The sequence below is a fragment of the Heterodontus francisci genome, chromosome 1, assembly GCF_036365525.1.
Source record: "Heterodontus francisci isolate sHetFra1 chromosome 1, sHetFra1.hap1, whole genome shotgun sequence".
Lineage (NCBI taxonomy): Eukaryota > Metazoa > Chordata > Chondrichthyes > Heterodontiformes > Heterodontidae > Heterodontus > Heterodontus francisci.
Genome location: NC_090371.1, coordinates 225324660 through 225340017, shown reverse-complemented (window position 1 = coordinate 225340017; position 15358 = coordinate 225324660). Strand labels below are relative to the sequence as shown.

The following is a 15358-nucleotide window of genomic DNA, read 5'->3' as shown; positions in this document are numbered from 1 at the left end:
ACCCCGACATGGTCATCAAACCTGCAGACAAGGGTGGTGCTGTTGTTGTATGGCGTACTGACCTCTACCTTGCAGAAGCTCAACGTCAACTCACAGACACCTCTTCCTACCTCCCTCTGGACCATGACCCCACCACCGAACATCAAGCCACCGTTCAAAGGACTGTCACTGACCTCATCTCCTCTGGAGATCTTCCCTCTACAGCTTCCAACCTCATAGTCCCACAACCCCGGACAGCCCGCTTCTACCTCCTTCCCAAAATCCACAAACGGGACTGTCCCGGCAGACCCATTGTGTCAGCCTGCTCCTGCCCCACTGAATTTATTTCTTCCTATCTAGACTCTATCTTTTCTCCGCTGGTCCAGTCTCTTCCCACCTACATCCGTGACTCTTCTGACGCCCTACGTCATTTTGACAATTTCCAGTTTCCTGGTCCCAACCGTCGTCTCTTCACTATGGACGTCCAATCGCTCTACACCTCCATCCCCCACCAGGATGGTTTGAGGGCTCTCCGCTTCTTCCTGGAACAGAGGCCCAACCAGTCTCCATCCACCACCACCCTCCTCCGCCTGGCTGAACTTGTTCTCACATTGAACAACTTCTCCTTCAACTCCACGCACTTCCTTCAAGTAAAAGGTGTCGCTATGGGTACCCGCATGGGTCCTAGTTATGTCTGTCTTTTTGTGGGATATGTCGAGCATTCTTTGTTTCAGGCCCCCTCCCCCAACTCTTTTTCCGGTACATTGATGACTGTATCAGTGCCGTTTCCTGTTCCCGCCCCGAACTAGAAAACTTTATCAACTTTGCTTCCAATTTCCACCCTTCTCTCACCTTTACATGGTCCATCTCTGACACTTCCCTTCCCTTCCCCGACTTCTCTGTCTCCATCTCTGGGGATAGGTTGTCTACCAATATCCATTATAAGCCCACCGACTCCCACAGCTACCTCGACTACACTTCTTCACACCCTACCTCCTGTAAGGACTCCATTCCATTCTCACAGTTTCTCCGTCTCCGACACATCTGCTCTGATGATGCTACCTTCCATGACGGTGCTTCTGATATGACCTCCTTTTTCCTCAACCGAGGATTTCCCCCCACTGTGGTTGACAGGGCCCTCAACCGTGTCCGACCCATTCCCCGCACCTCTACCCTCACCCCTTCCCCTCCCTCCCAGAACCGTGACAGGGTTCCCCTTGTCCTCACTTTTCATCCCACCAGCCTCCACATCCAAAGGATCATCCTCAGCCATTTTTGCCACTACCAGTCGCATCTCCCCCTCCCTTCCCCTGTCAGCATTCCGAAGGGATCGTTCCCTCCGCGACACCCTGGTCCACTCCTCCATTACCCCCGCCACCTCGTCCCCGTCCCAGGGCACCTTCCCCTGCAATCGCAGGAGGTGTAATACCTGCCCATTTACCTCCTCTCTCCTCACTATCCCAGGCCCCAAACACTCCTTTCAGGTGAAGCAGTGATTTACTTGTACTTCTTTCAATGTAGTATACTGTATTCGCTGCCCACAGTGTGGTCTCCTCTACATTGGGGAGACCAAGCGCAGACTGGGTGACCGCTTTGCGGAACATCTCCGCTCAGTCCGCAAGCAGGACCCTGAGCTTCCGGTTGCTTGCCATTTCAACACTCCCCCCTGCTCTCATGCTCACATCTCTGTCCTGGGATTGCTGCAGTGTTCCAGTGAACATCAATGCAAGCTCGAGGAACAGCATCTCATCTACCGATTAGGCACACTACAGCCTGCCGGACTGAACATTGAGTTCAATGATTTCAGAGCATGACAGCCCCCCATTTTACTTTCATTCTTAGTTATTTTTTCTTCCTTTTTTCTACATTCTTTTTTACATTTTTTACAATCTTTTTTTGCATTTATTTCATTTCATCTTAGTTTGTTCAGTTTGCTTACCCACTGTTTTTTTCAGGTTTGCACTTGCTGCTGTTCAATATTCAGTGTATTTACACCTAATCTGTACTAATGCTTTGTCTTTCAACACACCATTAACATATTGTTTGCCTTTGCTCCATGACCTTTTGGTCAGCTATGTGGCCTGGTCCAATCTACACCTTCTCCTTTGTTATCTCTTGCCCCACCCCCACCTCACTTGCTTATAATCTGTGACTTTTCTTATACTTGTCAGTTCCGAAGAAGGGTCACTGACCCGAAACGTTAACTCTGCTTCTCTTTCCACAGATGCTGCCAGACCTGCTGAGTGATTCCAGCATTTCTTGTTTTTATTTCAAGTCAAATGACTTGTACACTTGATATCTGATAAAATTAAGAAACTTGATAACTTGTTGAATAAGAATTATGTAATCGTCAAATTGAGATGTGTAGTGGCAGATTGGAACTGAGTTGCCACAAGCACAGGTGTGGCATACTTTTTTGTAATTGAGAAGACCAAAAAAAAGTGACATTGGAACCATGTTTGTTGGAACTGTATATAGATCTTTTGGGGGATTTGTTTGCCAAATTTTTTTTTTCCCTCTCGCTCTGGCTTCATTTCTTTGTGGCATCAACAGTGAGTGTTGACAGGTTATTTGACAGCCAAGTCTGTTCCTGACATCATGACATCCACTCCATGTACATCTGTAGGGGGGAGATTGCAAAATTGAAACAAGCAGTGAGAGCATAGCATAACTCTGCTGCCTACATCCTGTGAGTGAATTTTTAAAAATGCTGCTGCTAGAAAAAATCTAAATGTTTCAACTTCTCAGATGGTTATTCAGAATCTGAGCCAAAGATGATGGGCTGGATTTTGTTCTCAGCCCGACGTGGGGTTTCATGGGAAGGGGGCCAGAGAATCGCAGCGGCTGCCGCGGAACCCAACGCCAGGATTGCCCTGCCTATCTTCCCGGTGTCAGGAAAGCTCCGTGGCGGCCACTCTGCGAAGGGACCCTGGTTTAAATATTTAAAATACCAATCTGCATGCATTACCATGTCTTCTGCCACAATCTTCCCATCCTTTCACAATCTTCAGCAGGATGTGCAACACTCATCTCTGCTTTCCCATCCAGCAGAAGCTGGTGCCACCGCGGAGGGGAAGGGGCCTCCGCTGCATTCTGGGTGCAGATATGGGAGGAAGGGGTCAACTCTGCATTGTGTGTAAGGAGGGGAAGGGAAACGCTGCAATATTTTGTAGATATGGTCGGGGGCGGGGGAGACGGGGTCAACTCTGCACTATTTAGTGTAGTGTTTGGGGGGGTGGGGAAGGGTTAACTCTGAATTGTATGTAAGGATAAGGAGGGAGGGGAAACTGCAGTATTTTGTGGATTTATGGGGGCAGGGAGAGACAAGGTCAACTCTGCATTCTGAGTATAGATGGAGGGGAAGGGGAAATGCAATATTTTGTGGCTATGGGGGTGCGGAGACGGGGTCAACTCTGCATTATTTAGTGTATGTGGGGAAGGGATCAACTCCGCATGTATAAGGATAAGGGGGGGAAAGGAGAAACTCTGCAATATTTTGTCGATATGCGGGGGAGACAGGGTCAACTCTGCATTATTTTGAACTGTTTGCAAGCCTGGCAGCCTTTTAAAAAGGCAAAAGCACCTGTTCTGGCATCAAGTGACACTATGGATGGCGTCGCCAATGTTGCCTCTGCCACGTGAATTAAGGGAGGCGGCCACTGCCAATATTTTAAGTGGCCGTCCACTGCACAATTGCGGCGGTGCAGCCGCCATTTTCTGCACCCGCCGCCACTCATGGCAGCTGGACAACAAAATCCAGCTTGATGTGTTAACATTTTGCATATGACTAATGTAACCATATGGGAACAGAGGGCAGAAGTCACCAAAACTGAACACCATCCATAGAGATTTTATCTGCATGTTTCTGTCACTGTGTAACAGAACCTCTTGAGCACTTTGTGGATTCATTGGCAATATGCCAATCTGTCCATGCTAATATATTATCCCCAACAGAACCTTTTATGTGGCACCTTATCTAATGCATACTACATTTACTGGTTCCCCTAAATCCACTCTGCTTGTGACATCCTCAAAGAGCTTTAATATATTTGTCAAACGTGATTTCCCTTTCATAAAACATGTTAATATTATGATTTTCTAAATGTCCTGCTACCACTTCCTTAATAATGGATTCCAGGATTTTCCCTAATGACAGGTGTTAAGCTAACTGGCTTATAGTTTACTGTTTTCTTTCCTTCTCCACCCCCCCCACCCCCCCCCCCCCCCCCAACCTACTTTTTAAATAAAGGTGTCACATTTGTGGTTTTCTGATTTGCTGAAACCTTTCCAGAATCTAGGAAGATTACAATCAATGCATCCACTATGTCTGTAGCCACTTATTTTAAGACCCTAGGATGCAGGCCATTAATTCTAGCAGACTTGTTTACTTTAGCTACTCTGTTCCATTTTTGTATACTGTAGAAGCTCTTACCGTCTGTTTTTATATTTCTTGCTAGTTTACTCTCTCAATCTATTTTCTCTCTCTTTGTCATCTGTTGCTGGTTTCTAAAAATTTTCCCAATCTTCTGGTTTGCCACTAATCTTCGCAACATTATATGCCTTTTTCAATTTGATACCATCCTTACCTTCCTTAGTTAGCTGCGGATAGTTCATCCTGCTCTGAGACTCATTCTAAGTGGAATATATCTGGTCAAATTTCCTCTTCCTAATTCAAGGACACTGAGCCCAATTAGAGAACCCTACTATTCCCTTGGCTGGGATCCATTAAACACATGTAATCTTGGATCTTCCTGGTCTCTGTCACTCATTTGCTCACTTGTTGAGCTGTGGACCATCTATTTTTCGTTAGTAAAGTGTTGCAATGGTTATCTTGAATCTATTTCACTGAAGTCTATCCACGCTTCAGGGTCTTCTCTGGTTATTTGTGTATTCTTAAAGAATATTTGCTTTTAGAATTACTTGTAGCCTGTAGTCCAATGAACTGTATAACGTACAGTCCTAGGAAGCAATTTGCAAATGAGTGAAATATGTGCTGCTATGTATTTATATTTCTTGTCTCGCTTATACATTGGGTATCATCTGTCATTCTGTAGCAAATCTTCCTTGTCTTTCTCTAACTGGTTATTTTCTAATTTTGTTAATGTGCAAAATCACTCCAGCAAGATACAGCCATCAATGGTTATGCACCCTCCCGACTCTATATAACTAAAATTGATCAAACAGAAACAGTAAAAGGTTAACAATTCAGAAAATACCTGAAGTGTTCCTGTTCCATCTCCCAATTACTCCAACAACTTTTCTTCCTAGGCTAGGAGCCAGAGTGGTTCCAGTCTCCCTCATAGTACATGCAGTTGTACAGTGACATAAACCAGCTCCTTAACACTACTGTATAGTCCAAGGTCCTGGATTTACCTGCTCCTTCCCACTCTGCAGTAGCCCAACATCATCATTCGCTCCTTGCTTGAACCTAATCTGGCTGCTTCCTACCCTCATTTTTGCTCTACTGACTTACAAGCACTACTGGATCTGCTTTCATGCCCTATGTAAATCCACTATCTCAATATGACCTACCCCTGCCTGAGCAATGCTCCCTGTTTCAGCCTCTTGCTTAGCTTAAGCCTCACTCCCTACTCTCATTTAAAAATATGCACTGGGCACGTTGACTGCTTCAGTTTTTTGTTGTTAAGGTATATGGCCATAATTTACAAGTTTATGCACGTGTAAAATAAGAATGAATATAACTTGACAAAATTTGAAATTGTAAAAGGATCATTACTTGGAATACAAAAATAAAACTGTGGAAAGCAAATATATGACAGTTAACTAAAGGATAGCGCAGGCTAAATGTAACCATTCAGTTACCAGAAAATGCTTTTAGGGATGGCTAATGTTTTTAAACGATGTGTTTTTTTTTTGCTTTGCAGGACCACTATATGCAATCTTTACACAGTCCCGAGGATCACCGAGCCCGCGTGGCTTACCATGATGTTTAACCCATCGGAGAAGAATCGGTTATGCTGTCGCTTTGTCAGAGATTTCACCTCGCTAATAGAGCATATGTCAAAGAATCAGTATGTATATGGTCCTTCTAGAATGTTTCAGTAAACTTCAAAATTTCAGACTCGTAATGCCAATGAATCCACAAAGTGCTCAAGAAGTTCAGATGTACAATGATAAATACTTCCAGATGAATTCACTATGGTGTTCTTCATTTTTGGTGACTTCTGCCCTCTGTTCCTATATGGTTATAACATTGGTCGTATTCAAAATGTTAGCACATCTTTGGCTCAGTTACTGAACAGCCATCTGCACATTTGAAGCATTTAGATTTTTTCGAGCAGCAGCATTTTTTAAATGCATTCTTGGGATGTGGACAGCACTGGCAAGGCCAGATTTATTTCCCATTCCTAATTGTGGTGGTGGTGGTAAACTGCTGCAGTCTGTATGATGAAGGTAATTCTCGTTTGGTTAGGTAGGAAGTTTCAAGATTTTGACCCAGTGACGATGAAGGAACAACAATATATTTCCAAGTCAGGATGGTGTGTAGTTTAGATGGGAACTTGGAGGAGGTGCTCCATGTGCCTGCTACCCTTGTACTTCTAGGTGATGAAGGTTGTGGGTTTGTGAGATGCTGCTGAAGAAGCCTTGGCGAGTTGCTGCAGTGCATCCTGTTGGTGCACACTCCAGCCACTGTGGTCTGGATAGGGTGCCGATCAAGCAAATTGTTTTTGTCTGGGATGGTGTCAGGCTTCTTGAGTGCTACTGGAGCTGCACTCATCCAGGCAAGTGAAGAATATTCCATCACGCTCCTGACTTGGGCCTTATAGATGGTCGAAAGGTTTTGGGGAGTTGAGAGGTGAGTCACTCGCCACAAAGTATCCCACCTCTGAGCTGCTCTTGTAGCCACAGTATTTGTGGCTAGTCCAGTTAAGTTTCTGGTCAATGGTGATATCCCAGGATGTTGATGGTGGGGTATTCGACTATGGTAATACCATTTAATACCATAGGAAGGTGCTTAGGCACTCTTGTTGGAAATGGTCATAGTCTGCCTCTTTTGTGGTGCAAATGTTGCTTGCCACTTAGCCCAAGCCTGAATGTTGTTCAGGTCTTTCTGCATGCAGACATGGACAGCTTCAATATCTGAGGAGTTGAGAATGGCGCTGAACACTCTGCAGTCATCAGTGAACATCCCCCAGTTCTGACTTAAGGGTGGAGGGAAGGTCATTGATAAAGTAGCTAAAGATGGTTGGGCCTATCACAATGTACTGAGGAACTCATGCAGTTAGATCTTGGGGCTTATATGGCTTCCAACAATCAGAACCAATTTCCTTTGTGCTAGGTATGACTCCAGTCAGTGTTTTCTCCCTGATTCCCATTGACTTCAATTTTACTCGGGCACCTTGATGCCACAATCGGTCATATGATGCCTTGATGCCAAGGGCAGTCACTCTCACCTCACCTGGAATTCAACTCTTTCGTCCACGTTGGACCAAGGCTGTAATGAGGCCTGGAGCCGAGTGGTCCTGGCAGAACCCAAACTGAGCATCAGTGAGCAAGTTATTGGGGAGTGAGTGCTGCTTGTTGGCACTATCGATGACTCATTCGATCACTTTGATTGAGAGTAGACTGATGAGGCAGGCAGTAATTGGGCAGATTGAATTTGTCCTACTTTTTTTGGACAGGACATCCTGGGCAATTTTCCACATTGTCAGGCATATGCCAGTAGTGCAGCTGTACTGGAATAACTTGGCTAGAGGCCTGACTAGTTCTGGAGCACAGGTCTTCAGTACAGCCAGGATGATGTTGGGGCCCATAGCTATTGCAGTATCCATGAACTCGGCTGTTCCTTGATCTCATGGTGTGAATCAAATTTTCTGAAAACTGATGGTAGGGTCCTCAGGAGGAGGCCAAGATGGATCATTCAGTTAGCACTTTGGCTGAAAATGATTACAAATACTTCAGCCTTGTCTTCTGCATTCACATGCTTGGTTCCGCCATCATTGAATGGTCATGGAGCCAACATCTCCTGTTAGTTGCTTAATTGTGCGCCACCATTCACAAATGGATATAGCAGGACTGCAGAGATTTGATCAGATGTGATCCATTGGTTGAGAGATCACTTGGCTCTGTCTATAGCTTGCTGCTTCTGCTGTTTTAGTCCTCTGCTGTAGGTTCACCAGGTTGGCACTGCATTTTTAAACATGTCTGATGCTGCTTCTGGCATGCTCTCTCCTACATACTTCATTGAACCAGGGTTTGAAAGTAATGGTAGAGTGAAGGGTATGCTAGGCTATGAGATTCGATTGTGGTGGAAAACAACTCTGCTGCTGATGGCCCACAGCACGCCATGGATACCCAGTTTTCAGCTGCTAGATATGTTCTGAATCTGTCCCATTTAGCATGATGGTAATACCACACAACATGATGGAAGGTGTCCTCAGTGTGAAGATGGGGCCATCTCCAAAAGGACTGTGCGGTGATAACTTATTACCATTACTGTTGTGAACAGGTGCATCTGAGAACAAGATGTTTCTCTTGTATTGTTTCTTTCACCACTTGCCACAAGGCAGCTATGTCATTCAGATCTCAGCCAACTCGGTCAGTAGTGGGGCTGTCAACCCCAACATTGAAGTCCCCTATCCAGAGGACATTCTTTGCTCTTTCCACCTTCAATCCTTCTTCAAGTGGTGGTCAACTTGGAGAAGTACTGATTCATTAGTTAACAAGGGCTGGTAGCTGGTAATCAGGAGGTTTTCTTGCAACGCTGTTGGAATGAACTAGAATACTTAACTGTTCTGTCTTGAGTGAATGTTTTTAAGTTGGGATTTTTGTTGTAAAGGAGTTATTTAGAGCACACAACTGTCTGAACAGGAGCAGGCCATTTAACCTTTTCAAACCTAGCCCCCCACACTTTAGTCATGGCAGTGCTCGTCTTTTCAGTTCGAATTCCCACCCTTTTCGGTATATCCCTGAAAGCTTTATTTCTCTAGCAAGTGCTTCCCTTTTAAACCTGCCAATTAACTTTGTATCTGTAACTTTCTAGGGTAGTACTTTCTGCAATTTCATAAGTCTTCGTGCAGATAAGTTTTTCTAATTATGAAAGTACTTCCATTTTTAAATTAATTTATTTATTTAGAGATACAGCACTGAAATAGACCCTTCGGCCCACCTAGTCTGTGCCGACCAAGAACCACCCATTTATACTAACCCTACAGTAATCCCATATTCCGTACCACCTACCCACACTAGGGGCAATTTACAATGGCCAATTTACCTATCACCTGCAAGTCTTTGGCAGTGGGAGGAAACTGGAGCACCCGGCGAAAACCCACGCGGTCACAGGGAGAACTTGCAAACTCCGCACAGGCAGTACCCAGAATTGAACCCAGGTCCCTGGAACTGTGAGGCGGCGGTGCTAACCACTATGCCACCCCTTTTTTCTTTTTTTTTTAAACGGCTAATGGAATGCTAACCTTTATGTTTGGAATGCTAACCTTAATATTTTGTGAGGACTCGTGTTTTAAAATGGTGGAAATGGATTCCTTTGGAGTACTGAAGAGATTACATAGATGCTGGACTTTTTTTTGAAAAAGGTAACTGGAAGGACTTTGGGACTTGGTGTAGAAACAGTTACTGAAAGTCGCATGTCTTCAGCTAAGTAAACAACAAGAGAATTGGTGACTAAGCGGAGTTTACGGAGAAGTGACATGTCAAGATTTATGGTGGTCAAGAGTTAGTCTTGTTTTGGATTGTTTTGAGTCAGTTAGGTCAGCCTGCTAAGAGAGAAGACACCAGTTCATCCTTTCTCCACCTCTGAGAAACCCTAAGAATCCAGTGTCTGATAGATGAAACCCCTGATGCCACATTTCTCCTGAAGAGCCTGCCAAATTAATCCTTGATGTCGCTTGAAGGGCACTGAAGGCTCCAGAAGGATGCCAGTGACGGCCGTCTACGAGTATTTGGGATGCCGGAATGAAGGGACAACTGATATTAATCTATATCATCACCTTTTCCTTCAAGAATTAACCAATATTTGGCCAAAATATTTTTTCTCCTTTGTAATGAGATCTCTGCAGAGAAAACTTTATTTTTTTCTTTAACCTCTGTGCGCGCGTGTGTGTGGCTAATTTAAGGGAACTTTCATATTTCAATCTGTGTTAATGCTTTGCATCTTTACTGAATAAGTCTTGTTATATTATAAATTAATTTTGTTTATTAAAGAAACCTGGTTGGTGAATTTTATTCTGAAATAAAAGTAGTGTACAATTGGCTGTATCGGTGCCTGGGTAAACATTTAAATATATGTTGTGACCTGTGGGGAAGTGGAACTAGAGAATGACAGTGCACTTCTCCAACCTCAGTCGTAACGCTTGCAATATGGTCTCATTGTTCTGCAGTTGAATGTTGGAGGAAAAAGTCACTCCTTTGCCACCCTGTAAATTCCCGAAAATAAAAATATTCCCTTACTCTCATCTCCGGAGGCTATAACTCCAGTTTATTCAGTCTCTTAACGTAGCAATCGCTTCACCCCAGGTGCCATTTTATGAATCATTGTTCTGTGGTCACCTATCCCAGTGTTAGAGAACCTTGTTTGCTGGTGTGATCAGACCATTATCAAAACTTATTTTTATTCTTTTCCCCCTAATTCAGATTCCTTTCAGCTTTGTTAACAGCTGTGCTCACATATCACCTAGCCTGGGTTCCCACAGTTATGCCAAATGACCATCCACCTATAAAGGCTTTTTATGAGAAACATGCATCACAGAATGTGGATTTATTGGGAAAATCGCATCCATACAATCCTCTCTGGGCACAGCTCGGTAAGTAACATTCGCAAATATGTTTCACATTTGAATAGCTTAGTCTTATTGGATGTATCTCTGCCAATAGAAAGTAACTAGAAATGACTCCCAAATGATAAAATAATCAGCTGTTGTGTTCAAGGGGAAGGGATCTGCAATGGAGAAAGAGTATGTTGTGGATAATCGCCTTATATTTAGACTGCTTCCCATTAACACCTCAGCCGTATAAATTATGGCAAAAATCTGTTCAAATAAATCACTCTTCACATCATGATATACACCCCTATTGAGGAGCAATGGTATGACAAACACTTGGCTCATATCAGGCACAAGGAATCCAATCTACACAGTACTTTGTTGGCACAGAATTATTAGCTGTTCTGCTGTGGCGTTGCTCACGAATAGCCCAGTCCACTTTGAAACCAGGGCACAGAAAATGGAGGGAGTAGGTTGGAGAATTTGAAATTAAAACTGTTGAACCGCGAGGTACAAACTTGGTTATTTAATAGTAAGAGACAGGGGGAAATGTGAAGCATGATAGCTGTCCTGAAACCTTTATTTTTTAAAATCTAAACCTGATTTATGGACAGAAGGCTATGTATGCGTGCAAAGTTTTTGTCCAGTCAGAAAATTTGGATGCCTTTACAATTATGTTTTTGACTATCAGCAAAACAGACCATTCACAGAGCATGCTGTTGAAGTCTTGCCCTTGTTATGCCCAAGGGGGGAGCAGTGCACTGTCTTCTCTAGTTCCACTTCTCCAAAGGTCACCACATATATTAAAATATTTACCCAGATACCAATGCAGTCAATCATATACTCTACTTTTTATCCCAGAATGAAATACACCAACCAGGTTTCTTTAATAAACAACAAAATTATCAGTTTACTATAAAACAAGACTTAATCAATAAAGAAGCAAAGCATAAACACACTGAAGTATGAAAGTTCCCTTTTTACCTTAGCCGCTCTCTGCTCTACCCCTCACTCACTCAGTCACACACACGTGCGCACACAAGGGTTAACTGAAAAAAAGATTTTCTCTGTAGAGCTCTGTTAGAAAAAAAACAAAAATATTTTGGCCAATTTGCTATTTCTTTAAGAAAAAAGAGAAGATAGGGGAAGATGTCAGATGTCTCTTTTTTGGTGTCCCAAATATATGTAGACAGCTATCACTGGGATCTTCCTAGAACAGTTCTTTTCAGGCAATGTCAAAAATCAGTTTGGCAGGCCTTTCAGGAAGAATGCAGCATCCATTTCTCTATTGCTTATACGCGCTTCTAAGGGCTTTTCCAAGAGATGGAAAAGCTGGGAGGCTTTTCAAAGAGATGGGAAAGGCTGAGTTGGGGTTTTTCCTTGGCAAGTTAACTTTTTAACTCTTTCAAAACGCTGTCCACCATACCTCAATTGACCAAAGTGAAAGCAAAACAATATCTCGAGTCAAGCCTCCTGACCCCTATAAATCTTGACCTGTCACTTCTCTGTCAACATCTTTCGCAGGTCAAAAAGTCCCCACTGGGTACTTAACTGAAATCCAGGTGACTTCCAGTAAGGTTTTTTTTTTCGAACCAAGTCCAAAACACCTTCCGATTACCTTTGTTTTTCTTTAACAAAACACAAAGCTCAGCGTCGATGGAATCCTTTTCAGTTTCCCAAATAAATCAATGCCCATAATTCTAAAAGACATGATTCCTCAAAACAAAAACTTAACAAAAAATATAGAAGCTCCGTCATAGCACCTCCATCCTTGGAGGAATGAAACACCATTTTTAAAAGTGTTTCATTACAAAAAAAAACAAAAGATGAAAGAAAAATTTAAAACGCATTTCACATTCACCTGTCACCTATAGCTAATACAGTTCTGCTTTGTACCATCTTTGCACTCGCATAACTCAAAGCAAATTTAAATCCTAGACAAAGCATCCACAATCATATAATTTCTTCCTACAATGTGGGTAATCATTAAGTGATAAGGTTGCAATTGTAGACTCCAGCGAAATAGTCTGGTATTCTGGTTTTTGATTTTTTTTCCCACAAAGGCTAGGGGGTTATGATCAGTATATACCAGTGTGTCTCTAGTCGTGGCGGACTTTAGACCTCAAAATGCCTAAGAGCCAGTAATAAACCTAGGGTTTCTTCTCCACTGTTGAAACACCTTTTTGGTGTTTTAGCTTTTTGGAAAAGTATCTCACTGGCCATTCTATGCCCGATTCATCATCTTGTAACAGGACTGCAGCAACCCCAGGTCACTAGCATCAATTACTACCTTAGTGAAATTTGGGGCAGCCAACACTGGTTCATTAATCAAAATGGCTTTCAACTTCTCAAAAGATGCTTGGCACTCCTCTGATTACGCTACTTTTTTTTTGTAGCAAATCTGTCAGTGGAGCAGCGATCAAGGGATATGGGGAGAAAGTGGAAACAGGTTACTGAATTAGACGATCAGCCATTATCTTTTTTGAAAGGCAGAGTAGGCCCAAAGGGCCGAATGGCCTACTTCTGCTCCTGTTTTTCTATTTGGTACAAACTTGCGGTAGAAGCCGCACATCCCCAAAAACCGCATGATTTCTCACTTGCGGGTAGGGAACTCCACCAATACTTGTGCTTTTGCTGTTCTTGGCAACACTTGTCCTCGCTTTACTATGTGCCTGAGGTAGGTTACTTTTGCTTTTGCAAATTTACTTTTGGCAAGCGCTTCCGCTAAATCAGGCGATTGTAATTTTCTAAACAAAGCTTTAGTTGTTTCAAGTAGTCCTTCCAAGTGTCACTCTATACCAGCACATCAATCAAGGTAAACCACACATTTAGGATCACTGGCTACCACTTGGTTCATTAGTCTCTGAAAAGTTGCTGGGGCATTTTTTATCCCGAATGGCATTACTTGGCAATGAAAAAGACCGTCTGGTGCGACAAAGGCCGATATTACTTCAGCTCGGGGTGTGAAAGGAACATGCCAGTATCCCTTTAGCAAGTCCCTCTTTTTAAAAGAAATGTGCCACTGTCCACTCTGTCACTACAGTCTTTCAAGTGAGGAATTGGGTAGGAGTCTGCCCTTGTTACTGCATTCACCTTTCTGTAGTCCATGCAGAATCTAGTTAAACTGTCAAGTTTAGGCACTATCATGCACCATTTCTCCTTTTACCTGGGCCTGTTTCTCTTAAGCGATAAAGATTCTGCTTTATAGGAAAGGATTCCCCTACATCCACAACATGTGTGGCTGAGGTACATTCTGGCTTGTCCCTATAGACTCTCTTAAATGCTGTGAGTAGCCTTGTTAGGTCTTCTCATCATTCTGCATCTAAATATGAAAGCACAGTGTCCAATCTCCCTAACAATTCTGTTAGCTAACAAGATAATAGGGGGTTTCATTTTGAGAATTGTCTAACTGTCCTTCTGCCTCATCCTCACTGTCCCTTTCATCCTTCCCTGTCCTTACTACTTGACATATCTGTACTTTCCTCCTCTCGGTGATATGTTTCAACGTATTGATGTGACTCAGCTGATTCTTTTTCTGGCGATCTGGGGTGTCAATCAAATAATTTCCTTTACCAATTCTCTAGACCACCTTTTATATGGGCCACTGAACTGTGCTTTCAGTGGTTCACCCTGTAAAGGCAGTAATACTAACACCTCATCCCCTGGTTGAAATGTTCGGGTCAAAGAACAAAGAAAGAACAGTACAGCACAGGAACAGGCCATTCGGCCCTCCAAGCCTGCGCTGATCTTGATGCCTGTCTAAACTAAAACCTTCTGCACTTCTGGGGACCGTATCCCTCTATTCCCATCCTATTCATGTATTTGTCAAGATGCCTCTTAAACGTCGCTATCGTACCTGCTTCCACCACCTCCCCGGGCAGCATGTTCCAGGCACTCACCACCCTCTGTGTAAAGAACTTGCCTCGCACATCCCCTCTAAACTTTGCCCCTCGCACCTTAAACCTATGTTCCCGAGTAACTGACTCTTCCACCCTGGGAAAAAGCTTCTGACTATCCACTCTGTCCATGCCGCTCATAACTTTGTAAACCTCTATCATGTCGCCCCTCCACCTCCATCGTTCCAGTGAAAACAATGCGAGTTTATCCAGCCTCTCCTCATAGCTAATGCCCTCCAGACCAGGCAACATCCTGGTAAACCTCTTCTGTACCCTCTCCAAAGCCTCCACGTCCTTCTGGTAGTGTGGCGACCAGAATTGCACGCAGTATTCGAAGTGTGGCCTAACTAAGGTTCTGTACAGCTGCAACATGACTTGCCAATTTTTATACTCTATGCCCCGACCGATGAAGGCAAGCATGCCATATGCCTTCTTGACTACCTTATCCACCTGCGTTGCCACTTTCAGTGACCTGTGGACCTGTACGCCCAGATCTCTCTGCCTGTCAATACTCCTAAGGGTTCTGCCATTTACTGTATACCTCCCACCTGCATTAGACCTTCCAAAATGCATTACCTCACATTTGTCTGGATTAAACTCCATCTGCCATTTCTCCGCCCAAGTCTTCAACCGATCTATATCCTGCTGTATCCTCTGACAATCCTCATCACTATCCGCAACTCCACCAACCTTTGTGTCGTCCGCAAACTTACTAATCAGACAAGCTACATTTTCCTCCAAATC

At 43.6% G+C, this 15358-nt stretch overlaps 1 protein-coding gene across 4 annotated transcripts in view; it reads left to right on the top strand.

Moving 5' to 3' along the window:
* Window positions 1-15358, top strand: part of LOC137375168 (folliculin-interacting protein 2-like) — a 132884-nt gene that overhangs the window by 92384 nt on the left and 25142 nt on the right. For all 4 annotated transcript variants that reach the window (XM_068041930.1, XM_068041913.1, XM_068041939.1 and 1 more), the window contains 2 exons: window positions 5865-6011; window positions 10591-10760. In XM_068041930.1, coding sequence (XP_067898031.1) covers window positions 5865-6011; window positions 10591-10760 — 317 coding nt within the window. The remainder of the gene's footprint in view (window positions 1-5864; window positions 6012-10590; window positions 10761-15358) is intronic.